At 39.1% G+C, this 27,702-nt stretch overlaps 1 protein-coding gene across 2 annotated transcripts; it reads left to right on the forward strand.

The window, feature by feature from the left end:
- The first annotated feature begins 17 nt into the window (after positions 1-17).
- Positions 18-27,395, forward strand: pacsin2 (protein kinase C and casein kinase substrate in neurons 2). 2 transcript variants are annotated; one of them, XM_053650223.1, is made up of 11 exons: positions 18-164; positions 11,572-11,644; positions 11,735-11,891; positions 12,283-12,518; positions 13,944-14,096; positions 14,572-14,747; positions 16,175-16,295; positions 20,020-20,138; positions 22,294-22,428; positions 23,917-24,101; positions 25,046-27,395. In XM_053650223.1, the coding sequence occupies exons 2-11, from the start codon at positions 11,591-11,593 to the stop codon at positions 25,156-25,158; spliced, it is 1,449 nt and encodes a 482-aa protein (XP_053506198.1). In that variant the 5' UTR covers positions 18-164; positions 11,572-11,590; the 3' UTR covers positions 25,159-27,395. The 2 variants fall into 2 exon arrangements, with proteins under 2 accessions (XP_053506198.1, XP_053506199.1); XM_053650224.1 differs by lacking the exon at positions 22,294-22,428.
- The last annotated feature ends 307 nt before the right edge of the window (positions 27,396-27,702 follow it).

Consider the following 27,702-nt stretch of genomic DNA (forward strand, 5'->3'; position numbering starts at 1 on the left):
GAATGTCGAACGTCCAACGTCAAACTAACTTTTTGCCAGTATCCCCCTGCTGCCTGTCCAGGCATTCGGTTATGGAGCGGCTGTGAAGAACGGGGCAAGAAGTGTATGACCTATCTAACAAGGCTCTGTATTTACGCACAATTTCTCGTTTAGATTGGACCAAGGTAAAGTAGATGTCTAACACCATGTTTATAGTGTGTCTGGAACCGAACTTTGTCATTAAAATGCTTTCGTATAAGTCTGTTTGGAGGCTGTGAATATCCAGCTAACGTTAGTCGCTAGCCTGCTTAGTTAGCCGCATTAAGCTACGTGATTAAACGGCTTTTCCGTGTCAGATTACCTGATAACTTTTTTTTTTTCCTCTAACAACCAGGTTGGCTGTTTGAAGTTGATTATAAATGTTTTCTCGGCTTTAGGACCGCTAAATACATTATAAAGCACAACAGAAAACTTGTCAAATGTTTTAACATGTCCGTGTTGCTCGGATGGACAGCGTTTGGGCTTGGAGACGTGCCCTAGCTAACTACTCAATGCTTAGCTGGAGGTTAAGGATTTAAAGCTTAAAAACTCTTCAGGTGTATAAAAATCAAACTGAACATGTACGTGGTACACCAGCTGTAAGTATCTAACCAAGCATATGTGTTCCACTTAGAAACCATGCTTCATTTTGCTGTCATTGCACCACTGTGTAGCATACTGCTGCTGCTACTACTGCTTACTGTTTTTACATTTATAAGTAATGTGTGGGGTTTTAATTATTTTATTATTACTTCTTAATTTTTGTTGGTGGTTTCCGGATATTAGACTTGTGTTTTTTTTTTGTCTTGCGATAGATGACTAAACCAGCATTAGACAGGCGGGGCAGGGCAGTGTTAAAATCTTCATGGGTGTAATACCAAATCACCCCCTGCTGGACATGCAGTGCACTATGTAAGGGGTAGAAGCCGTTGGGTTAGACCTCATCTAGCGCACTTCTAAAGGGAGTATTGAGCCGTTTCAGACCAGACTTCGGTCTGCTGTCAGAAGTTCCTTGCAATGTATATTTTCCCCAGGTGTATACACTTCTCTCAAAATACGTCTTTAAGTAGATAACCTGTATTTAACTGTCTGAGAGGTGCTCAGATTTGTTGATTTAACCCTGAGTCTGTGTTCAAGATGGACGTTTGTCTTTTTAAAGCCCTTTGTCCTAGCCAGCATAACCTTGGAAGATGTGAATCAGCTGTCATTACTACAAATGGGCATACAATCTTAGCCTATATTTGTTAACGTGTTAATCTTGACGTCGATAAAGTGTAACCTTGACTAGAAACTTTCAAGACAAACAGTTTAGGGTTTGGTACTTCTGTGATAATCAGTCTTTTACGTCTCAGGAACAGTGGTATGTGTTAAGAAGTGAAAGCAGCCTTGTGCCACAGTGGTTCCTGCTTTTGTTGAGCATTAAAGCGTGAGGATTTGAGTTTATGGGGAATCAGGAAGTAAGATGGAAAAGCCCACGGCCATGATGTGCAACCTTTCCACTCTGTTATTTTGGTAGTGTTTCCCTTCATTATGACGTCTTCTTTCCATCTGTACTAGAATGCAGGAGAGGTGAGAGAAGGCATACATACTCAGGCATACATTTACCCGGAATCGACCATCAATCGCGCGTGGCTACCGCCATTCCGTCGTCAATCGCGCGTGGCTACCACCATTCCGTCATCAATCGCGCATGGCTACCGCCATTCCGTCATCAATCGCGCGTGGCTACCGCCATCATATGGCTGTCTCATGTAGTGATGAATTGCAACAAAATAAGGAAAGTTTTAAACGTATTAGGTCAGTGTGTCCCCTGGACTGGAGTTGTGAGAGAATAATGTAATGATCATCCATCTGGCCATTATTTCATTATGAGGGGTGTGTGTGTGTGTGAGAGAGAGAGAGAGAGAGAGATTTGGAAACTTTGTAATTGGGGAAAATCACAGAACAATTAGAAGATTATCTGACTATTTATAATGATATCATGAGTTAACAGTCCGTGCCATCTGAGCCGAGCAAACTGTACAGCATGTTACTTTGGTTCTGCTCTGAGGCAGCTGCAGTGGCTGGGGGGCTGACTGAAACCCAGTGGAATATTTCTAGCACAGGCTGAGTACAAAAATGTCTGCTGATGTTCCCACAATTGTCATGTGTGTGTGTGTAGCTGACAGTACAGCTGCACCCGGGACACTCGCAACGAACTGCACGAGGGAATTAGAGAGAGGTCGTGTAGGGCCAGCAAACCTCGGCCGACTTGCATCTCTTTAGGAATGTAGGAGAAATTTCCCAATAAGGTAAAACAGTTGCGCGGTCACCTCATGGGAGCTCCCTGTTACTTTTGTTATTGACTTTACACGCATTGCACAAGACGTGTTCAGATATAGTGCTGTTATAAATGCTCACCTTTAGACACTGATTTGACTTTCCATATCCACGTGTGACTGACGGTGCAGGTTAGTACCAGGAATGCTTTCCTCAAATCAGCATCTTGTGCAATAAAATCCTGGACCACAAATATTGGTGTGTAGAAGTTTTAAACTATGTTAAATATCTGGGCAGCTGTGAATCATTTTGCGAGACTTGTTTAGCTCTTCTCATTGACGGTTTTCTCTATTTGTTTGCATGCTTGCAGTTGACTTGCACTGTAATCTGATTACCGCAGATATAAGCTCTTTACCCATAGGCAGTTGTGTTTGTGGTGGTGTGAAATTAGGAATTCCAATGTGAACTGTTTATTGTAGAAAATGTCATGTATTATGACATAAGTTTGACTTTTTGTGCAGGTTTTTTTTGGGCTCAGTGATGATACTTTGACTTTGCTTGTTGCTTTTTACTATTGGAAATTCACATGACCTCTCTCAGGTATTCTTCACGCATCAGTGTAGCCGCATGCACTTTTTCTTCTTTGAAGGAATATAAAGTATGACTAGAAACAACAATAATTAGCCATTTCTGTGAAATGACGTTTAGTATGGTTTGTTATTCACCAGCAAAAAAGGTATGGCTTGGTTGATTTAATTACTCCATTAGGTGGAGTAGGATGGAGACTGGGGATACAAGATGCCCAGGTTTGGGTCCTCCAAGTTGTCCAGGACCTTTCAAGGACATTTACATTTAGCGGTCCATCACAAAGAGTAACTCATTATGAACATTATTAAATCATCATTATTAAAATCCCACTCTCATCTTATCTTATCTGTCCTTATCTTTTGCTTATTGTCATATTCAGTCATTTGTGGTCACACACATTTGCTAAAATACATTTTCAATCTTGATAAGTTTCTTGATGGCGATAACATGAAACTCTCTCTGTCCTCCATCAGAAATGCGTAGAACAGCAACTCGAACAAGCCTCGGTGATGATCCTGACATCACCAAGCACTCGGATTTCAGCCTTGATGCGGTTTGTGTGAAAAGGTCTGAGGCACTCTTGATTTCTCCACAGAGGCTTTTAAGCATGAACCAGTTCTCAGAATGTCGAGTATGTCCGTCTGATAACAGAAATCATAGTGTGTGTGCAATTTAAACAGGTTTGAGTCGTAGCGTCTTCAGTGCTTATCAGAGAGCCTTCAGCCTCAGGTCTTTTCCGCAGTGCTCACATGATCAAGTGCTCTGTGTTAGGGGCCTGTGTTTGCTTTCCGTGTCGTAATTTCTTAAGAATCCTGCTTCATAATGAAAACTTCGGGCTTATTGATCGTTGGGAGTTCTTGAGTCCTTCTCGTGGTTTTCAGTAAAGGACGGTCATAAATATTTGTATTTGTGTGTGTGTGTGTGTGTGTGTGTGTGTGTGTGTGTGTAAGTAAACTAGTAATTGTATCAGTGTTTTATATGGGTGTTTTTTGATGTGGTAGCTTGCAGCTTGATTGCTCTGTTTTGCTCATACATGTTTACTAGATTTGATGTGTATTTCTGTTCTCCTTTTCTCACAGCAGGATGATGTATTTAGAAATGTCATATCTGTAATACACTTGACCGAGCACTTTTATTAGGAACACATACTGTACACATACTCATTCATGCAGTTATTTAATCATCCAATCATGTGGCAGCAGCGCAGTGCATAAAATCATGCAGATACAGCTTTGTATCAGCAGCTTCAGGTAATGTTCACATCAACCGTCGGAACGAGGAAAAATGTGATCTCGGTGGCATGATTGCTCATGCCAGACAGGCTGGTTCGAGTATTTATATAACTTCTGATCTGGGATTTTCACACGCACAACAGTCTCTAGAGTTTACGCAGAATGGTGCATTAAAGGAAAAACAATCATTCAGCTGCAGTTCTGCAGATGAAAACGCTTTGTTGATGAGGGAGATCAGCGGAGAACGTCCAGACCTATTTGAGCTGGTAGACAGGCTACGGTAAGTCAGATAACCACTCGGTATTTGTGTTGAGGAGAAATACAGCTAAGAATACACAACACGTCTATCCTTGAGGTGGATAGGCTACAACAGGAGCAGACCACATCAGGTTCCACTTCTGTCAGCAGAGAACAGAAAGCTGAGGTTGCAGAGACTCACCAAACCTGGACAGATAAAGACTGGGAAAACGTCGCTTGGTCTGATGGATCTCGATTTCTACTGAGGGACACAGGTGGTAGGGTCAGAATTTGGTGCCAACAGCATGAAGCCATGCATCCAACATGTCTTGTGTTAATAGTCCAGGCTGGTGGAGGTGGTGTAATGGCCCAGTTTGGGCCCATTTAATACTGATAAATCATCGCTTGAATGCCACAGCCTATTTGAGTACTGTTGCTGAACATGTACATCCTTTCATGGCCACAATTTAAGATCTTCTAACGGTTACTGCCAGCATGATAATGCAGCATGTCACACAGCAAAAGTCATCTCAGACTGGTTTCATGAACATCACAATGATTCAGTGTTCTTCAGTGGCCTTCCCTGTCACCGGATCTGAATTCAATAGGACATCTTTGGGATGTAGTAGAACGGGAGATTCGCAGCATAAAAGTGCACCTGGAAAAAAGGAGGATAATCCTGTATGCATTTGTTTTTCTTAGTCTGTATTAACACTTAATTTTCTTACTTATCATATAATATTATGTTCTCGATCACTTTTTAGCCTGGTCAGGCAAACCAAATCATGGGACTGGTCAAGCATACTGTAGCTTTTACTTGTCCAGTGGACTAGCTAACGAGTTTGAGTTGTCCAGCCCTGCTGTGAGTTTGCTTAAATGCACAGGTGAGACTGAAAATTGACTCCAAGTTTAAGACTGAAGCTGAGCTCATATTTTTTTATTATTTTATTTTTTTTTTTTAAGTGACTGATTCTTCAATTTAGAGTCTTACATTTATAGCATTTGGCAGACGCCCTTGTCCAGAGCAACTTTATCTCATTGATGCAACCGAGCAGTTGAGGGTTTAATGCTTTGCTCAAGGGCCCAGCAGTGGCATATTGGCAGTGCTGGGATCTGAACTCATGACGACCTGATCAGTAGTCCAACGTCTTAAGCACTGTGTGGGCAGTGGTAGCAGTGTAAAGTTTTACTAAATCAGAAAACAATCACAACTGAGTCAAAATAAATCTGTGTGCCTGTCAGTCACAGTGAAGGAGGTGTGGCCTGTGTGCTTGTCGGTTACAGTGAAGGACTAATAATGAATCACAAATTTCATCCATCAGATTACACATCAATAGCTATGTTGCATGCAACAGACAAGGAGAAGAAGAAATAGCAGATTATTAGATTATTGATATCAGATTATTAGTCTGTAATAATTTAAGCACAGTTATTGATGCTGGTATGTTTTCCTCTTCAATTTGGGCAGGTAAGAACACAGTAATCGAACCCGTGTTCCCAGAATGACCAGTCCAAGACTATCTGAGTGAGGTGGTCTTGGTCAGGATCTAGATATGAGGTGCTAAGCTGAGCAAAAAGACAAAGCATTGTGTTGTGGATAATTAGATTGACCCCCAAAAAAAGTTAGATAAAATGTTTTAAGCCGGTTATTTATGTCTGGCTTCCTATTCTCCATGCTTGGATGATCTTTGATCATTTTGAGTTTGTTTACTTTTTTCCATCACCAGTCAGACCGTAGGTGTGGCCGTGACACACACACCTGGTTTGTCCTTTCTGTTAAACTCAGACTGACCTGCTCAGTTTAAAAAGCATTTTAGAGAGTTCATTGTTGGGCTTTGCAGTAAAATGCATCAAATACCATGTCAATATCACTAAAACTAAATAAGCCACTGTAGATGGAATTGTTTGTAATAAATACTTCATTCGTTGCGCGCGGTCAAGTGACGTCTTGTGTAAAGGGTCTGTGTGACAGTGTTTTTGTAACTATGTGGCACTGTTGCTTGTTGCCAAGGATGTAAATGTGTGTTTGTGTTCAGTAAGAGGGAACTTGAAGAAGCTGCTGATTCAAGATTATATTGCTAGGAGAGGTGATGAATCAGCCACAGCAGACACACACTCATAATCATCAGTCTTTCCCCCATGAGAAGATCTGGCTTCACTAATCTGCTTTTTTGCTGTAAGGGGAACTCCTGACTGTGATAAATATATGATCACCTTTAACAGTTAGGCTATTTGTGGTGTGTGTGGTGTGTGTGTTGGATTTGCAGCAATATTCTTGGTCCTAATTCTGAACTGGCAATAACTTGATCTAGACCAGCACTGAAATAACGTTCATCCGCACATGCTCATTGATCAGGCTTATCCATTTTATCTTGGCGTATAACAAAAATATTACATCTGTTTTGAGTACAGAGTATGAGCAAACATGAGATGTAGAAGCAGTAAACATTACACTTCCATTCATGTGACCGAGTATGACTAATTGTTCGTAACCCTCTTGATCAGCTTGAAGACTTTTGTCAGTTGATTATTTGCATGTATTCATTTCATGCATTAAAATGGTTTGTTTTGCAAGTGACTTGATGGGTGTAGCCAGAAATATAAACTCTGCTGTGTATAGAGAAACCACGTTCGGGTTTACTGAAGTGCAAACCAAAAGCCCCAGAATACATTCCCGTAGATACCTCATGGCAAAGCAATAACTGTTCATGGTAATGCCGACTATAGCTACATTAACAGTAAAAAAACAACACCTACACATTTAGCAATGTATGACAAGAACGTTGCAGGAATCTTTCATGTTCAATCAAGAGGCCAGGTTACCTCAAGTATTTTTAGAATTACTGTTACCACCAGCAAGTACAATTAATGCACAATCAGCAAAGTAAACAGGCCTGAATGAAAGAGTTTCACTAATCATTTTTCAAAATGTCTTTTAAGCGCAGCTGTACAGCAGGGCTCTCTTTCAAACTGATGTTTTTTCACTTGACCAGTGAGCACAGTAGAGAAAACCAAAACAAATGCCTCCCCCTTGGTTGCTTATATATTCAAACGTTTAAACATTTAAACAACTTTATCATTTTTGCATGCAGTTAGCATGGAGCCACCTGCAATACCATCCTAGACATATTCTATGGGTTAGGAAGTTGTTTTGTTTATCCCCCCCCTCAGTTTGCCAATTCACACCCACCCTCCCATTGTCATACAACAGCTACGAACCAGAACTGGTGAAGGCTGCCATGTGCTTCCTCTGAGACAGGTGATGCCAGCCAACGTCAATTTTGTGATGTGTTGCTCATGTTGTGTCACAGGGCAGCGTAACACACCTGGAGTAACATGCTATTTGCCCTTGTCTCATACATAAGCTCACAGACACCCACAATTTGCCAGGGTCGCTGTGATTGACCGACAGTATGCCATCCCTCCTGCACAGAGAGCACAGTCACTTTGACTGTAGCATCGTCAGGGTTCGCTCTTGTGATCTTCCAACAATTGGGTTAATGTTTGAGCTCTATAGGCTGGCATTTTGGGTAAAAAAGACTTTTTTTTTTTTTTTTTTTTTTTTTTTTTTTTTTTTTTTTCCCCCTCATTGTTTGGATTTTTTTTTTTTGTTAGCATTGGTGGCAGTTCTGACTTCAGTGCACAAAATGTTAGCTTTAAGCTAGTTATTTATATAATTTTCATCATTTATTTAATACCAGCTGTGTTCTCAATGCTTGGGTGATTTTTATATATTTCTGTGCACACCTGGCAAAAGTTGATTTTACCTTTTTTATTTTTGTACATTTTTAAGCGCCTCTTCCTTTTTTACTTACTTTCTTTATTTTTGGTTTTTACAGTGTCAAACTAAACCAAACTAAAAGGTGTGAAAGCATCCTGAGAGTAAATGTTTTATAAGATTGCCTGAGGCTGCATTCACACAGCACACGACGATTACTCTCTGTGGTGAACCAAAACAACCGGTCCAAGACCATCTGAGCAAAATGGACACGGTCCAGTTAGAGTCGAGCTCTAGTGTGATTTCAGTTTGAAAGAGACTTGACCCTGAATTGCCCTAGCTGCAGGGAGTGACTAGAACCTGCTGCATTTTTATGTTGCAGGCTGTATTATAATATTATTTTATATATATATATATATATATAAGACTGTTCTTGGTAGATTTCCATGATTAATATGAGCACTTGCCAAAATGTTTGTTTACCTTTTTGCATTAGTGTCTTTCTAACTAATTAATGAAAGTTTTGTGTATATACAAAAAAATCATCCCCAAGACCTCCTACATGCCCCATCAGATTTTTGTTTTTGTTTGCTTCTTGGTATGTACATTGTGAAAACAAGCCACACCAAATAAATTAACAGACTAATGGGTGTGAAAGCCCTTAGTCGGGGACCGCCCTTAGTCGGGGACCGCCCTGCTGGCAGCTGACACTGCTTGGATGACCGAGAGCGTCTGAGGCAGAGAGGAAATGATGCTTGAATGGTGGTGGATGAGTGTGACAGAGGAGTCTCTGTCAACAGTGTCCCGTTGCAGGGCTCGTTCAAGTAACGGAAAAGCTTCCCAATGGGTGTGCTCTGACTTACAAAACCTGTGTGTGTGCGCGTGTGTGGAATCCGGCTCACTGGATTCCAGGGAATACTCACTGTCTCACACACATCTTTACTCTCTCAGGAATTTACACACTGCTGTAAATGTACTTCTGAATACGTATTTTGGCAGTGTTGCTTCAGTGACGAGTCAGTTCCTGGATTATTATTTATTTTAAGAGCATGACATTCTTTGCTTTATCATCTCTATTCCCCTTTTTCCCGTTTGCCTCGTTTCCGGCTCTTTTCCGTCTTCTAAGTGTAGCTGACCAAGCATGTTTATATTGTGAGCCTATAGGCTAGAAGTTTTCTCAGTTTGGTTGACCCGCATGGATGTGTGCGACGCAAAACAACTAGGGCCAACTTTCCAGGATATTTATGTAAAAATTTATGCTTGAGTTGGGTGTGTGTATCAATTATGTGTGAAGACTATATAGTACACCGCCTCAGAGTCATGCATGTTGATGGTTGCTACTCCTGTAAACACACTGAGCTCATGGGACTGACTTGTGTAAACAAGGTTCCTCCTTCCACTTTTTTCCACCTGCTTCTCTTGGCTTTGTGTGTAATACTGCTTTAGAAATAAAATCGTGGAAAGTATGTGTTTCCCTGCTGCTACTCTGTTAAGGTCCATGGGCGGGTGTGCAGGAAATTGTGTGTATGAGAATGTAGGTAAGCCCAGTGTTGTGTAAATCAGTGGTGAAGGAACAGACAAGAATGGCAGGATTTTTCATCACTTCCTCTGGAACAAATGTGTCTCATCAAGCCAGCGAGTGACATGTCATGTTCATTTGACCGTGTCACTATTGCACATTTAAGTGACACATTTCCTCATCTTTCTCATTTGTACCCTGGTTTTGGCAGCACACCTCTCAGCAGCTGAAATGCTACCCTAATGCGGATCAGTCCGTAGCTCTCGGTGACACACTGTCTGAGATTTCAAGGACAGCACAGCTGAGCAAGCTAAACTCATGTCTCATTGCATAGTTAGTTACTTTTCTACTTGATCTTTAAGCGTATTGTTCGTTTGTATGATTTAGTAGTCAGGAACCCATTTAACTGTAAAATAAATCCCTCAGAACAGATTTATTTCATGAACATTATCTAAATGTGTGCAGTAATATTTTATGTACTGATTAGAGCCATAGAGCTTTGTATTCCTGAACTTTCCAGAACACTTTAGGTCTATTATTCGAAGAGGCTCATATTAAACCCGGTCAATTCAAGCAATCAGACAGTAGCCGGCTAATAATTTATATAAGAAATTATTATTATTATTATTATTATTATTATTAATACTACTAATACTTTATACTGTCTTTTGCTGTACTAACTCGCATGTTAACTCTTTTGTAACAGGAATTTAGACCTATGGTTTTCAATAGGTGTGTTTACATGGACAGCAATAATCCACTCTTAATCCGATTAAGACCATACCCTAATTAAGAAACTACCATGTAAACAGCAATTTTTACTTACCTTAATCTAATTAAGGTCATACTCGAAGTAAACACTAATCGAATTAAGACAGGTGGAGTACTCCTGTTTTAGTCGCATTATGGACATGTAGTAGTGACATGTAAACACCTTAATCGCATTATGAACGTCGTGTGGGAGTTTTCGCCGCATTTTGCGACAGGACATGATCACACACGGCACACGATTTGGGACACACCCACCGCTTCAGGCAGTTGTCTATTAGCACGTATAGCATGACAAATAATTAACTGCACTTAAAGCGTTCGTAAAAAAAATAAATAAAAACGCCCAAAACTGTATACGGTACCATAACGAAGACGAACTGTATGTTTATACATGAAATTCTGGAGGGACATCAGACGACGTGGCACGGTGACGTAATGACTCGGGCTCTTAATCTAATTATGATCTATAACATGTAAAATGGGTACACGACGGAGTATTGTAAAAGCGACTCATGTAAACACCTTAATCACATTATTACCTTACTTGGATTAAGGTCAATAATTAGATTATTGCTGTCCATGTAAACGTAGTCAATGTCCATAGTCTGTTTGATTTATTTATTAATTTCCCCCAAAATGAGACATTAATGCACTTCTGTAAGTCGCTCTGGCTTAAATGCTGTGAATGTGAATAATAAATATAATAATTTTAATAATGGTGGGTTGTGATTTCCACAGTAGTAACTAAATAAAAAAATGTTTTTTTTAATTCACAGCACCTGGGGGTGGGGGTGCTTGAGTCGTCTCTTTGGACCTCATTTTGAGAAGCATTGGTTTACTTTATGTACATTTTTATTTGATTTTCTTGCAAAACACTGAAACCACCTAACAGTGCGTTATATGAATGAATCTTCTGGGTCTTGTAGGTTATTGCATAGTAAGTAATTCTACTTTAAATATAAAGTCATAGTATTTGAATTTGAGTCACAGCTAACAACAGAAGGTTTTGAAAAGGATTTCACATTGACTGATCCCAGAATGGTTTGCGTGAAATTGCTAACATTTTAAGGCCAGCATGGATATGACAGTCAGGGATATAGCTGTAGCTAAAGCATGACAAAAGCGAGCCGTGGTTCCATCCATAATGCTCCTGTTCTGCAATCAAAAGAGACGTGATGTCAAACTGGAAATGTACACCAGCAAATTGTAACGTTTCGTTTCTTTTTCAGGTAATCGAAGAAGGCAGCCATGTCTGACTACACTGACTCTATGAATGACGTGTCCAGTGACAGTTTTTGGGAGGTAATTTACACGCATATGCACATCGCAGTGTTCATTTGCAGTTTGACGGTTGGCTTGACGGTTATTTTGGTCTCTTTCTCTGCGGCCCAGGTTGGGAATTACAAAAGGGCTGTAAAGCGGTTGGATGATGGGAATCGTCTGTGTAATGATTTGATGAACTGTATCCATGAGCGAGCTCGCATTGAAAAGGCATACGCACAGCAGTTGACTGAATGGGCCAAGCGCTGGAGACAACTGATAGACAAAGGTGAGGATCTTATGAAGCGGTAAGGAACGGCTGGAACAATCCAGGCAGAAAGCCGTTACTGTCCTAGCCACTCCCTCGGTTGTTTTATTTGTGTTTTTGTAGAAGCTGTCCTCCAGATTTGTTGTTATTCTTCTGCGTTGGGTGTCACTGAACTTTGTACTGGTAGCATTGTTCTCGTTATGCACGCTGCTTGTGTTGTGGAACATCCTGATTTGATTGGTGGTGATTACTTCATTGTGGTGGGGAAAATAAATTTTGGCAACAAACCGTTTTTTCCTCTCAGCCTAGACCCTGAGTCCTTGTGTTGCTGATTTAGAGGCTGGGGTTGTAGCTCGTAGTTAAAACTGAATGTTGAGGTTGGGCTGTTGTGTGACGTTCTGTTGTATTGCAGGGCCTCAGTACGGGACGGTGGAGCGAGCCTGGTGTGCCCTGATGACTGAAGCGGAGAAGGTCAGCGATCTCCACATGGAGATGAAGGGTGTTCTCATGAGTGAGGACTTTGAAAAAGTGAAAAACTGGCAGAAAGACGCCTACCACAAGCAGATGATCGGCGGGTTCAAGGAAACCAAAGAGGCCGAGGATGGCTTTCGCAAAGCTCAAAAACCTTGGGCCAAGAAACTTAAAGAGGTACAACCACACAAACAGTGTTGTTTTCCCAACCACAGAAGTTTTTTCAAAGACATTATTTTTTTTGGCTATTTAGTAAAGATACTCACATTCCTGAGCTGGTTGTTCAGTCCCTATCTCCCTGCATAGTTAGTGAAACAAATATCACACTACTGTGTTAACAGCTCATGTTTTGTATTTGTCCATTAGCTTTCAATAGGATTTAGGGAACCACTGATTTAAGGTGCACATAACAGCGAGGTCAAGTTTTGTTTGACTCACTCAGTGTTCATTAATGAAATCCATACACTCCATTTAGCTGAAAAATATCTTCTTTAATTTCTTCATCTTCATAAATCAAAACAAACAAAAGGCACTATCAATATAAATCTTAACACTGAAGAAACTGTGCAACTCCCTCTCCTTATGTGCATGAGCTGCCTCTCTGCTGTCCCCTGTTCTTAAAGGGCCAGTACACAATTTTCCCTTGATATCTATTTCAATGTAACAAAAAGAATATTCTTTTAAATAATACACATGTATCAAAATGGGTTTTTACAAATGTAAACATGTAAAAAAATAAACGTTTAAAGGGTAATCCTGTATTGTGAAATACTCAAGCTTAACAAGCAACTGAGCTTTGCAAATAGGCTCCTACAGTGCTTGTACCTAAACTGGAAACATTCTGTACTTTTCCACTGCAAAAGTGCTCTCAAGTTCTCTCATGCTGCTAGCACAAAACAAAGAACCAGTGACGTTAGGGGCATGTTTTTTTCCTAACGACATGACAGGATCATTTTTCACTAGTTGACTAGTAATTCAGAAGAGTAGCTGACTAGTCTTTACTGTAGTTAACACAAAAACTGTTTGGGGATGTTTGTATTTTTAGGCGGTTTTATTTATACCAAGAGCGCACCAAACACACTTCAGTTAACAGCCACACGGACATTATTTTCAGCTTCAATACTTTTTTTTTTTTTTAAATCCTACACTTTCTATTATTATTATTATTATTATTATTATTATTATTGCTGCGATAAACATGCAAAATAATCAGTCCATACAGGATTTTGTGGAATTTGACATAGTTGCAATTGCACGGAATTGTTTTGCACGGTCTTTCGCAGTGATGTTTGTCGGTAAACTAGACCTTTTTAGCTATACTCATGTTCGACACAGGTGAATCAAAGAGGCGAAGAAGGCTTTGGCTGAATGTATGTTGTGATGACCTCGCATGTTGCGTCTTGGCCCAAATCTAGGGAAAAATTGCAAGCTCCTCCTAATATCGTGGCGTTTGCGTGATTTTTTTTGCATTAAATTCTGCGATCGCGAAATCCCGTAGGGACTTTTTGCACCGACACACTGGTGTACATCAAAAGCACTGAATGAGAGACAATTTTAGGTCTTTTATTTCTTTTAAGGAGCACTCTGTCCCTGTTTCTTCAGGTGGACACGATGAAAAAGGCCTACCACACAGCCTGCAAGGAAGAGAAGTTGGCCACCAGCAGGGAGAATAACAGCAAGATGGAGAACAACAATCCAGAGGCCCAGAAAAAGCTCCAAGACAAAGTAGAGAAGTGCCAGCAGGATGTTCACAAGGTGTGTGTGTACTGTATATGCTTGTCTGCTTGTGCAGGCATGTCTGCAAATATGTATTCAAGACAATCGGGCGGATTGTAGTTTGTTTAAAGGTGTTTTTTTTTTTTTTTTTTTAATTTTTTTATCCTAGTGTTTTAGATCCCGCTTGCAGGGGCTAGTTCAGGCTCAAAAATTAGCAAACTAGGGCTGCCAAATTTGTTGCCTTCAAAATGTAATTAGTGTAAAAATGTAATATTTGAATGCACTTAGCTTTATAATGCCACACATAAAGTGAATATGTATAAACACTACGCATTTGTAATGTGAAAATTGGTCAGTTTCCCAAGCAAAGAAGTTCCTACAGAGATAATCGCATAATAACATGAGTGACTCTACTTACTTGTGAAAAATCAGAATAGAAGGCATTATGTAATGTGTGTGTGTGTGTGTGTGTGTGTGTGTGTGTGTGTGTGTGTGTGTGTGTTGGGTGCATCAGACTAAGGAGCGCTATGAGAAGGCCCTGGAGGAGCTGGATAAGGTAACACCTCAGTACATGGAGAACATGGAGCAGGTGTTTGAACAGTGGCAGCAGTTTGAGGACAAGAGACTGTGCTTCTTCAAAGAGGTCCTACTGGATGTCAAACAGCACCTTGACCTTTCTACCAATCACAAGTAAGAGATGAGCTTTACACTTTATGCATAACAGTGTGTTGTATTATAGTAAAAGTGCACAGGACTGCAGGATTCGCAGGGTCTCTCTCTCTCTTCCAAAAAAGTTGGGATGCTGTGTGAAATGTCAATAAAAATAGAATGCAATGATTTTCAAATCTCATAAACCCATATGTTATTCACAATAGAACATAGAAAACAGATCAAATGTTTAAAATGAGGAAATGTACCATTTTCAGTTGAATTCGGGGAAACCACTTGAAGTATTCGTTGTGTTGAACTATTTCAGTTGCTTTTGCTTGATTTTGTTCATTGCAAACAGCTGAAAGTCTGTAAATTTTGACAGTAAACCTGATTTGCAGTGGGGGTTGCATAACTTTGATTGCAACTGTATATATTGACTAATATTAATTAAAATTTTATGTATATTCACAAATGTATTAACTCAAGTTATATATATAATATAAGGATATACAATTTACAATAATTCTGAAGTTATGGCAAAATGTATAATGTATTTTACAAAAATGAAATACGGGAATTTTGTCGGCAGGCAAGTCACACTACGTGACTGTTTAAAGGATTACTTGCATCACTGTCTCTAGTTCTCACTAGTGCTCACGCTACACTGCATGAATGGGGAGAAAACTATTTCTGTCAAGGGCAGTCATGGGAAATGTTGCAAGTTTTTGAAGAAGCTACCTAAGGCTGTGTTCACATGTAACGTGGGTTTTTTTGGTTTTTTTTTTGGTTTTTTTAAGCGTTCAGCTCCTGTGTCTATTCATAATAATCCTATGGAGTAGAGTGTTTTCAAAAAAGCGATATTTTTGGATATTTATGTACACACACATTTATAAATTTTGTTCCAAAATGCAGTTGAGAGCATCCCAAAAGACATGAACAGCTATGCAAGTTAGCTAGGTTAACAATTTCTTTAGTTGTAAAATAGCCTACATTAGTTATCTTTTATATATCTGTTATTGCGATTGTTAACATCCACAAGAATTACTCCCTAACAAAAACAGTTTATACTACATTTATTCTTTGTTGATATGTTGTAATTACCATATTGAAATGACGGTACAGAGAAATATGCAATAGTTTTTGAATAGCTTAATGATCTTGGCATCTGTCACACACCAATCACAAACGTTCGTTATTCTGATGTGACGCCTAAATGCCTTTTTATAAAACTTTCTATGGTAGGCAAACCCTGATTATATACTTATAGTTCATGTCACAGCTGGAACTACTGTCTGAGTCATGGTGTTGTATGAAAATAATGCACTCCATCTGACCAATCAGATTCGAAAATTCACTGTAGTGTAAATCGTAACAAATGCCACTGTCACACTGACCTTAGGCTACTTTTATAACCACTGAATAACACTTTTTGTGGTGTGTCTCAATGTGTGGTTCTCATCCCTCAGGTTCCAGGATGTGTATCAGTCATTGGAGGACACAATCCAGGCAGCTGACACAGAGGAAGATCTGAAATGGTTCCGTTCCAACCATGGCCCAGGCATGCCTATGAACTGGCCCCAGTTTGAGGTACACACACACACACACACACACACTAATAAGACACTGTTCTAATCTGGTCAGACTAGTATGTTTGAGACAACTAAAAGTCTCTAATCTCTAAGTAGCAGTTACTTTGAGTAAACTTTGTTCAATTTTTACCAATCTGTAAAAGGGTTCTTTTTGTTCAGTGTAATTTTATCTTTCTGTATCAGCTGAGCTGCAGGAAGAGGGAGAGAACCAGTCTGTCAGGATTTACCCAGTTGTGCACACAGCCAGAATTTGCATCTGTTTTTCTTGAGTGCACAATGGATCTCTTGCTTCTTTCTTTCTCTGTTCCTTTTGACCTTTTTGACACACCTGTTCTCTTTAATAGTCTTAAGGAAAAAACAGTGGAGCATAAACATTTTAATATGAGAGAAATGAGTCTGTGCCAGATAGCTTCTCTTAATCCAGTCATCATGTAAGTGGCATGGGAGCACTGGCTGTGTCGCACAGTACATGGACAACAATAATCCACTGTTAACCTGATTAAGACGATACTCTAATTAAGAAACTACCATGTAAACAGCAGTTTTTAATGACCTTAATCTGATTAAGGTCATACTCGAATTAAGCTCTAATCGAATTAAGACAGGTGGAGTACTCCTGTTTTAGTCGCATTATGGACGTGTATTACAGACATGTAAACACCTTAATCACGTTATTAACGTCATGTGAGTTTTCGCCGCATTTTGCGACAGGACACGATCACACACGGTAGTGCTCAACATTTATGTAGGCAAGTATGCCAAACCACGTACTTGCCTACTATAGGCCTGTAGTGGGGAAAAATCCATGTATCTCGGCTACTATATAGACGGTAAGTACGCGGTTTGGGACGCAGCTCACGGCTTCAAGCAGTTGTCTATTAGCACGTATAGCATGACAAATAATTAACTGCACTTAAAGCATTCGTTAAAAAAAATTAAATAAAAACGCCCAAAACTGTATACGGTACTATAACGAAGACGAACTGTATGTCGATGCGTGAAATTCTGGAGGGATGTCGGACAGCGTGGCACGGTGACGTAATGACGTGTGCCGTTAATCTAATTATGTTCTATAACGTAAAACGGGTACATGAAAGGAGTATTCTAAAAGCGACTCGTAAACACCTTAATTACATTATCTTACTCAGAGTAAGGTCAATAATTAGATTACTGCTGTCCATGTAAACGTAGTCATTGACTCTATGCCTCTTTTTGTGCTAACTGGGTTTATCCGTATGAGTTTAAATAACAACTGGGTGATCATGGCAAAAATTCTTTAATGGCTTCTGGAGATCAGTTTTAATCATTTGGTTGTAATCTGACCAATCATTTACATTGCTTCTAGGGTTGAAAAAAAAAAGTGTTTAAAATTGCGATCTCTTAATGCAAATATGCTTCACAAACAACATGGATTCTGCATGAGCACCACTACTCACTGTATTTGCTGTGGCCAGTGCTGTGGGATTTTACCATGTGCTCTTTTGCACACACCTCGACCTGTCAATGAGTTCTATGGAAAGTGCAGGGGAGAAACAGTATCGAAAAATTAAGCTGGGAGAGAATTTAAAAATGAACCAAAAGCCCACTCACAGTAAAAAGCAATGGAATTTTGTAATATTTTATACAGAATATAAATTTCCCAATTACTAAACATGCAATGGGCAAATGATTAAATTGTTGAATGAACGGTGTGAGTGAGTCATTGCTTTTTCTCACCAATTCATCAATAGATCCTTAACATGTAGAGTCAGTTCATCAAGAATTTAATAAATGTATCTGTTGTTCCATACAAAATTGATGTGTTGAAGAAATTTGGATTTCTCATCTCAAAGGCCTAAGTCAAAAATTGTGATTTTTCATTTAATCAAAAAATAAATAAATAAAAACATGCAGCCCTTATAGCTTCCTGTTCCAGCTATACAACACAGCATGCAGATCAGCTTTTAATCAAGAAACAACTTCTATTAAGGAGCTCAGCATGTGACCTGCTGGTAAATGGTGGTATTTTCCCAGGGGGTCTGGTATTTTTCTGACTAGCCCACTCCCTCTCTGCTCTAATCCAGAAGGTGGACTTATCACAGTCGTGTTTGCATAAGAGAAGGTCCATTATAGTGAGTTTGACATGGCTGACTTTAATGCTGTTGTCACAAGGGTTTCTGGGTTCTTTCCCATCTTTACTTCTATTCTGTTCACTTGTAGTGGCGTGTGTGTGTTTGACATTTTTATCTGTTCTGATTTAACGACACTGATAAGGTTTCATGCAATTCCTAATGTTCTAGCAACAATAGATGTGGTGTACACTCCCCCATATTTCCTGGGGGGTTTTAACATCAAAAGCGATTACAATTTGAATAGAATTTCTTTAGAAGTAAAAAATAAATAAATAAATAAAAAGCAGCATTTAAAGATTTTCCATAACAGCTGTAATGTTGTAAAATCAGTTATTAGAGATTTTTATTTTTTTTATTTCTTGACCATTCAAACGTCAGTAAACCTGGCATGCATTACAATACAATAGGCTACAGTGGCATGATGAATGTGTTAATACTGACTCCAGGTGCTGACAACTGTTTTTGCAGTTGGAAATAAAATGCAGCACCACTTTACTGCTTCTGTGCTTTAAATTAACACCCAAAATCAGTAAGTGCCTTCACATTGGTCAGTGTGTGTGCAGCATTTCAGTAGTGTTCTCACACACAGGAAGTGTTTGGTTTTTTTCTTCCTCTGCTGCTGTGCATCACACATACAGAATGAACTGACGATCAAAAGCGCACACACACACACACACACACACACACACACACACACACACACAAAGTAGGACATATTGTGGAAATCAACAGCAAAGTGAAACTGATTTACAAACCAGTGAGAACTTGTTGAGACAAATATCCTGCACAAGCTCTCAGCATAGGTTTTCTGTGGTTGCTACGGTGATGAGAACAACCTCTCTGAAGTCCATGTGGGAAGCTACTGAGGAACTACTAGCCAACTGTAGCCAATTATTGAAACTTTTAGCTACTTAAGGAAGAGACTGCCTGTTTGTGTGAGACATTTTATCCCCTAAAAGTTTTCTGGTATTCATAAATTTGACAACTACACTAATCAATAAGCATGATCAGAAATATGTCAAATGTGTTTTTTGTCTTCTCAACCAGGTGGAGAGTTCCTCTGCCACACAATACTCTACTCTAATTTTAATCTGGGAAAGGCAGTATAAACTTAAACATGTATAAACTTCTAACTAGAAGTCTGGATATGCAAACAGCTAGAGAGATGAGTTCAAGAGATTGGTGCAGAAATATATATTATAACTCGTGTTATGATCTCTTAAATTGAACATGTTCTATCGAAAACCTAATGTTTAAGAATCCGGGCTAGGTCATGTATTTCTCAAATACAATTTTACAATATTGGGTGAACATTTCATCCATGTGTTTGGACTCGCAGCAGCCCGGGGAATGTGGCTTTTGCATTTGGCTGACATTCTCTTAGCATCTGGGCTGTATTGCACTCTTTACTAAGCTGCTTTATCGCCGTATGGACCCTGGTGTTTTTTTTTTTTTTTTGTTTTTTTGTGTGTGTGAGCGTGCACACCATGCATGTTTGTTTAATCAGTTGTACTGATTGAGAGGTGTAATCTAGTATGCAGGCACAGCGGCCTTCTTTTCTGCTTTATTAGTGGTGTGTGTGTGTGTGTGTGTGTGTGTGTGTGTTACTAGGACTGGTCTGTAGACTTTAATCGGTCACTGAGTCGAAGAGAAAAAAAGAAGCCAAGCGATGAAGTAACACTTACAGGCATCAGTCAAACAGGAGAACGAGCAACCAAGACCAGTAACAGGTAACCAGTATATTCCGCTTCCTCACTTTAATAGGGTCTCTTTGCTGTAGTGTCTCTGCATCCATGCTCAGAAATACGAGAGCGAGTGAATGCCGGTGTTTATACAGAGCGTATATATTTAATTCAGAATTTAGGACGTCCCAAGAAGTGTCACCTACGCAGAGCTACACATCTGAGGAATCAGGCCTTAAAGGAAAATCTAGCATAACACAAATTTAAACCTCCAGCTGTTAATACTCAAGCGTAGGCATACCAAAGCTGTTCTTTTATGCAGTTTAATCTAATTTTCCATAGAGTATTAATGTCAAAAATAATATTGTTTTCTTAGCCTTTTTTAAAAAAAATTTTAAGACTTGGTGTTATCCATGCAGCAGGAGCTGGCAATACTTTCTTGTTCGTGTCTGTTGTTAACACGTACTTGCAAATCCCTGCTTCTTAAACACTAGATATCTAAAAGCACATCTTACTCATTTTAAGCTTAATTTACAAATGTCTACCTGAATTATTTATTAAGGATTTCTGTAGGGTTCACTCTTTTTGCACTATAGGGAAATGTGCCACAATAGTCTGTGGCAATCACGCATTAAGTTGAGAAATGTATTTCTTTAATTATTCTCCATCACCTTTAACCTCACCTCTCTTCATACTTCCGATGTTTGCAGCATACAGGATGTGTTTAAAATATGCCCAGTGTTTCTCCTGGAAGCACTGACTCATTTCTTTAATGTGAAACAGAAAATTCAGCATCATATACCAGTTTAGACAAAGGTTGTAGGCTTGCTGTAAAATACCATGTTTTTCTCTAATTAATTATATTACTTGGTTTTCTCATAATTGTAGTGCCATTCGTTGAACAGAGGCAAATTAGTGTAAAATACCTGTTTAGGAAGATCACTTCTATCTGGTTTTTTGTAGAGCCCTTCAGAAGTGGTGTGTGGGTGCACTGAGGGAGTTACCTATAAGAATGTGAAATATGCCAGGAGTGCTTCAGCTTTATTTAACCTAGTGGGTTGAGCTAACGCATTTCTGTCCACACACGTATGATTAAAAAAAAACAACTTTTGTTTTTGTTTTTTTTTTTTTTAACATGGTTATTAGATATCTCTGTCCACAAGAAAACACAAATGATTTGAAACGGCTCACAGTAAGCCAGGCCAATTATGTGGCAATAGTATTTCATTCCATCTGTAGCTATGTATACACTACCAGTCAAAAGTTTGGAGACACTCGATTGAAATGTTTCTCATGATCTTAAACACCTTTTGATCTGAAGGTGCATGAGTAAATGTTTGAAATCGGTGTTGTAGACAAAAATATAATCATGCCAACATATTGATTTCTTTCATTCCTCCTTTTAATACTGTTTAAAAAGTGTCTCAGGGAGATTCCTCAAGAAATCGGTTGAGAAAATACCAAGAATACATTTCTGGAAATTCTAGGCAAAAAGGGGGTCTACTTTTGAAGATGCTAAAATACAAATTTATTTTGATTCATTTTGGATTTTTTATCATAACATAAATTCCCATAGTTCCATTTGTTACTCCAGAGTTTTCATGACTTTATTATTATTATTATTATTATTATTATTATTATTCTAAAATGTGGAAATAGAATTAAAAATAATGAATGTGTGTAAACTTCTGACCAGTAGTGTACATCAACATACACTGTTGACATGGTCAACGACTCCTTCATTTGTTCATCTTCAGTAACTAATTTATCCTAATTCTAAGAGGCTCTGTCACACACACACACACAGCCACTTGTCTGATCACACTGGTCATAAGGTGTCTGTGAGACAGATCTTTTGTGCTGTCAGTTTGTTGCTCCAGAGCTGGTATGAGTAGACAGGCCAGGTAGATCTATTTCTGTTATCCGGGTCATTCAAGTAGCTGGAAGGCCAGGAGTACTGCCAACATGGTCTACTGTATGTGTGTGTGTAATTTACTTCACTTGGTCATAAATCTTATTGAGTAACGTTTAACCTTATTCTAATGATGTCCAAATGATCACACTGTTCTATTGTTTGTTGAGATTGTTCTGTTGTGTGTTCGAATGCAATGTTTGCTGTAGAAGCTGTATTATGGTGCCATAGTGTCCAAAGAACTCATTTGGTTGGTATGTGTCACAATCCTGTTTTTCTTCACGTTATTAGCTTGACTGTGCCCAGTAGCACAGAACCAGTATGCTTAAACCCATTTGACGATGAGGAGGACGAAGAGGAGACGCCAGCAGAGCCACCCAACAGCAGCCCAGCCAGTGTGAAAAGAGAGGAAGTTGTTGCCAAAATGTTGGTGAACGGAAAGCACCTGCTACTATTCTTCTCTCGTTCACTGCATATCTTCTTTCCCCCGGCTGCTGCTGTTGTCTCGTTCCATCTTGTTTGTTTCCATTTTGCTTTCATTTTCCCTCAGTTCTCTCTTCCAGGTGCCTGTTATTTCTCTGCATGGTCGCACAGTGTAGATAATGTGTTAAACCCACGTGTACATTGTGTTCTGTGGTTTGGTTTTTTTCCACAGTGTAACCTGGTCATGAGTCATGCAGCTGTTCAGTCAGATCTTTTTTTTTTTTTTTTCTTTTTCTTTTTTTTTAAATCAATAACAAACATATAACCTAGAAAAAGAAACATTATAGGCTAGTGCTGTTCAAAAAATTGCTTTCAAATATTAATTAGCCTGTAATTTTATACCACCATGGAGAAAATGAGCATAAGCAGTAATGCTACATTAAAGCAAACTAAATAACATGGAGGCTGTATCATAAACTTTATTATATTTATTTATGTGCAATAATGTTTTATCTACTATTTTGCTAGATTTTTCTGAGACCTTTATTGTATCAAGTGACACACGGGTTATTTAGCCCAAACATTTGGGAAGCATGTATTTCTGTCTTTATGCCATTGGATATTCGAATATACAGTGTGAATTTTATGGAAATTCAACTAGTATTCGAAAATTGTTTTTTTCCATGTTGAAGGTTATGTTTTTTAAAAGCAGCAATAAAAAATTATAATTTAGCCTTTCTAATAAAAATCACCATCCTAATTCAAATCGAGTAGGGCTGTCTGATCTTATTTGTGAAGGGTCGGTGTGGCTGCAGATTTATTTATTTTTTTCTAGACTAGCAGGAACCATACCTGATTCTACCTGTTTAGTTGGAATGAAAACCTGCAGCCACACTGGCCCTTTGTGGGTAAGATTGGGTAAGATATTCCTCACACCTAAAGTTAATTAGTAATTTTAATCGTGTTGTAGCAAATCTGTTGTGCAGAATCAGGTTTGTTTCATACCAGATGATCTGACTGAACACTGCTCTGTGTTTTGTCGGATTTCTTTTCTCAGTTCATTTGTTGCTTGCGTTCTGTCTGTTCCCTCTGTGGTCATTTAACAGAATGCAGTTCCTGGGCTTTAAGTGGATTGTCCTGGGCTTTAAGTGTGCTTGCCTTGTGGTTTTGTTCAAACACTTAAACTGTGCTTGTTAGCTGGATTCTGACGTAATCAGACTTAGTCTTTCGACCTTGTAAATGTCATGATGATAAACAGGTATGCCGTTCATGGAGCGAGAGCCTGAGCTTCTGCATGGTGATATTGTGGCATGTGCTGGGGCTTTTGCTTGAGTTTGTGTTTTTTAGTTTCTTTCACTTGGGTTTGTTTTACTTTGTCCCTCGTCTCTGAATCTTCCTGACTTCCTGCTCCTTTCGCCTGTTATGTCTGCATGTCCTGTTCTGACAGCTGCCAGATGTTCACGGTTCAACGGTGTTCTCTTTTTCTTACAGTACCAGTAATGTGGCGAAGACGCGGGATTTGTCAGAGGAGGAGACTGGGAACCCTTTTGCAGCAGACACCAACGGAGACGGAAATCCATTTGAGGACGAGCCAGGTTCTCCCAAGTTTTCAGTTCCTGTACGAGCTCTGTATGACTACGAGGGCCAGGAGCAGGACGAGTTGAGCTTCAAAGCAGGTACACAGGAGCATCAGGACAAACGCACAGAGCATTGTAGAGGTTTTTCTCCATTACACAAAGGACTCGAACCACTCAACGTTATGAACATCATATACAGAGATGATGGCATCTATGGTTTACAGAAATACAGGAGATAGCTTTTTAATTGCTAAAGAAGCAGCAGACCAAACATGTACAGTTTGCCCAGCTGAAAAATACGTTTCACTGAAGTGAAAGAATGCACCAAGTTTATATATACTCATTGATCGCTTTATTAGGAACACTGGTACATCTGCTCATTCATGCAATTATCCAGTAAGCTTATGTGGCTGCAGTGCATAAAATCATACAGATACCGCTTCAGTTCATGTTTACATCAAACCTCCGAATGAGGAAAAATTGTGATCTGTTTGACTGTGGCATGTGGTAGCAAGCCAGACAGGCTGTTGAGTATTTCAGAAACTGCTGATATCTCGGACTTTTCACATACAAAAGTCTTTAGAGTTAACACAGAATGGTGTGACAAACACACATCTGGGGAGCAACAGATCTATGGGTGGAAACGCCTTGTTGAGGGAGATCAGAGGAAAATAGCTATACTATTTCGAGCAGACAGGAAGTCTGATACCTTATCCATTACCATGATGAGATGAAAAGCATCTCAGAATGTCCAACACACCAAACCTTGAGGCAGAGCAGCAACAATTGCAAACGAGCACATCGGGTACAACTCCTGTCACCAAAGAACAGGAATCTAAGTCTACAGGGGGCACAGGGGCACCGAAAGTGCAGGAGTACAGATATAGCACGGACACACACATCCTTATGATGATTTGTTTTATTTTTTTTCACTGTGCCAATTTTTTTTCATCTAATCAATTCATTTTGCATCAGTTTTTAAATGTAACGTGGCAAAGTCTATTAGATGCCTCTCTCACTTTATCATTCTCTCTGTCTGAAAGGTGATGAATTTATTAAAATCGGAGAAGAGGATGAGCAGGGGTGGTGTAAAGGACGCCTGAAAGATGGCCGTGTTGGACTCTACCCAGCTAATTATGTGGAGGACATTCAGTGACCAGACAGGAAATGAGAAGAGTGGAGAGGAAAAAGCAGACCGAGAGAAGAAAAGAGGGGAGGGGTGGCGATTTTCTGATGCTGGAAAGTTGCTCATTATTTCCCCCTTGTGGTGGAGGCTGGACCAACCGCTGCAATAATCCAAAAACGTCTTTCCACCCTAATTTTCTTATAGATGCTGCCCTTTTTTGAAGATCTAGGAAGAGATGCCATGATCTCGTCACAAATGGTTTTTAATAAAGGCTGTAAACAACAGGTCTGCACAAAAGGGCAACAAGACATGCTGAGTTTTAATTACTTACGCAGAACACTCATCATTCAACATTTGATCTATTTTTAAAGTGCTGAAAACAATGTTAATCATTAGATTCAACAGTTCTGGTCTAGATTCTTGTTCTAATCACAACATGGAGCATCTTGAAGTAGAACGTTTCACAGTTTACTGCTTTCTCCATTGCTCTTATACTGCTCAAGGTCAGGGAAATGTGCTTTGTTAATAAACGTTACTTAGTTTTATTTGATCAATGATATGCTTCCATACATGTTACATAAACTATATTTTGGTAATGAATTCATTGCCAAGACATACAGACTACATAGCGATGATATTTCCATATTCTGAACATTGGACATATCATTGGAATATCTCATTATTTTCAACACTGTATCCTGCAGTGATGCTTCAGAAGAAGTCTAGAGGTTTTATTTTCCAACTAGATTTTATTACTTTTACAAAGCTTGTATATGGATGAATGCGTGGATGGATGGATCTTTTTTTTTTCTTTTTCTTTTTTTTTCTTTTCTTTTTTTTGAATAGTCAGTCTTGACCCTAAACCAAACTAGACCCAAGCCAGGTTGAATGCTGGAGTAGTTTTTCAGGAGTTGAAGTGTGGTCGTTGTCCCAGGTGACTTGTGCGCTATTCACCTTCATTGCTGGTCAAGTCAGGAACTTTTCACTTCTTTCATGAGAAGAGTTTTTGTTGCATTTCTTGTTTGAACAATATCTTTTTGTTTTAAATAGTTTAGTAGCACATAGTTTATTTGTTCTTGGGGAAGGTCTCTCACTTGAAGTTGTCAGCTTTATTTTAACCTGCACTGGACAGTTCACAGCAGATACACAGAAGAAAACTTTAATGCTTTTGTTCAAACTTGTCCCAAACACATGATGTCCACTCACATGAAATGTTTCTCATCAGGATAGAGTAATGTAAGGAAAAGATGCAGAAGCATGATAATATTTGTGCATTTACATTACAATGAACAAGATGAGCGTTTTTAAATTTGAAGTTGGGATGGACAATATAAAGTTTAAAATTTAGACTAATTTATAAAATGCCATAAGTGCTTCAACTTTTGCTCCTGGATAAATGCTGTGATTCAGAATGTATATTAATTAATGCAATTTGAATGTTATGAATTTATTTTGTTACATATATTATATGAACTGTTTCATTTTTGCAGTCAGTCATATTGAGTTATATAGATGCACCTTTTTATCAGTTTATTTAGTTCTTTACTTTTGAGTTTGTTCTGAGAGTTTGTAATTGGTATTCTCATCACCACCTGCCCAGTAATGGCTGTGTCCTATTAACATCATCTCATAAGAGCAAGAGCAAATGGATTTTGAACATATCGGAGGTTTGCTGCAGTTATTGAAGTGCACAAGATCTTTAACTTATGGGTTTTGGTGTGTAAACAGCAACTGTGCTTACACAGTGCACTCTGTTAAACCTGTCACCTTGGCAGTTGGCAAATAAATCAGTTTAAATGAAAATGTTTCACTTTTTTTTTTTTTTTGATTTTTATCTGTAGCATTTACAGCATTACAAAGGCATTTGAATCCCAACCTGTTTTTGCCCAGTGAGGGTGCAGACAATCTCCCAGGCATAAGAGAGCCGATATCAAAACTGCATACTGCCGTGTTTAATAGTATGCTGAAATGATGCGTCACATCAGTTGTGATGGGAGCAGAAAATGTTTAGCTTTGCTACCGTGTTTATTCCTCTTATACCACAGCAATTTGCCAACAGTAGCACTTATTAAAGAACTACAAATCATACTTTTATTCATTTCTAGTTTTGTTTTTCTAGTTTTTATTCATTTGTTTAATGTCCACCAAACAAGTTAATAGCTGTTATAATGCAAGTGATGACTCTTACTCCAAGCCAAAAAACCACAACTTGTCATGTTACTGAGAAACCACAAAGGCTTTCCCATCTGAAGTTACAGCTCTCCCTCTGACTCTTACAATACTCTGACACTGGAGACTCCTTCCAAAAATGCCACATCATTGATTACACAGGTAGGTGTTAAACATACAGGCCTCCCCAGTGATTAAGGCAAGCCCCATTGGCACCTTTAATGCATGCTCGGTGCCACTGGTTCCATATGGTTTACTACTGACACTGGAGACTCCTTCCAAAAATGCTGAATAAATGTATCCTCACAGAAAAATTAATCATATCCACCAAAAAAACAAGTGTGTACTTCTCACTGAGTATTGCTCTGTGTGTGTGTGTGTGTGTGTGTGGTCTGTGTGTGTAGG

This window comes from Ictalurus furcatus, chromosome 19, assembly GCF_023375685.1.
Source record: "Ictalurus furcatus strain D&B chromosome 19, Billie_1.0, whole genome shotgun sequence".
NCBI lineage: Eukaryota > Metazoa > Chordata > Actinopteri > Siluriformes > Ictaluridae > Ictalurus > Ictalurus furcatus.

Bases quoted from the DNA above. Each gene is read 5' to 3' on its own strand.
- pacsin2 (XM_053650223.1), top strand. From the start codon at position 11,591: ATGTCTGACTACACTGACTCTATGAATGACGTGTCCAGTGACAGTTTT. The intron at 11,645-11,734 runs GTAATTTACACG...TCTGCGGCCCAG, and splicing joins CCAGTGACAGTTTTTGGGAG to GTTGGGAATTACAAAAGGGC. The intron at 20,139-22,293 runs GTAACCAGTATA...TCACGTTATTAG, and splicing joins GCAACCAAGACCAGTAACAG to CTTGACTGTGCCCAGTAGCA.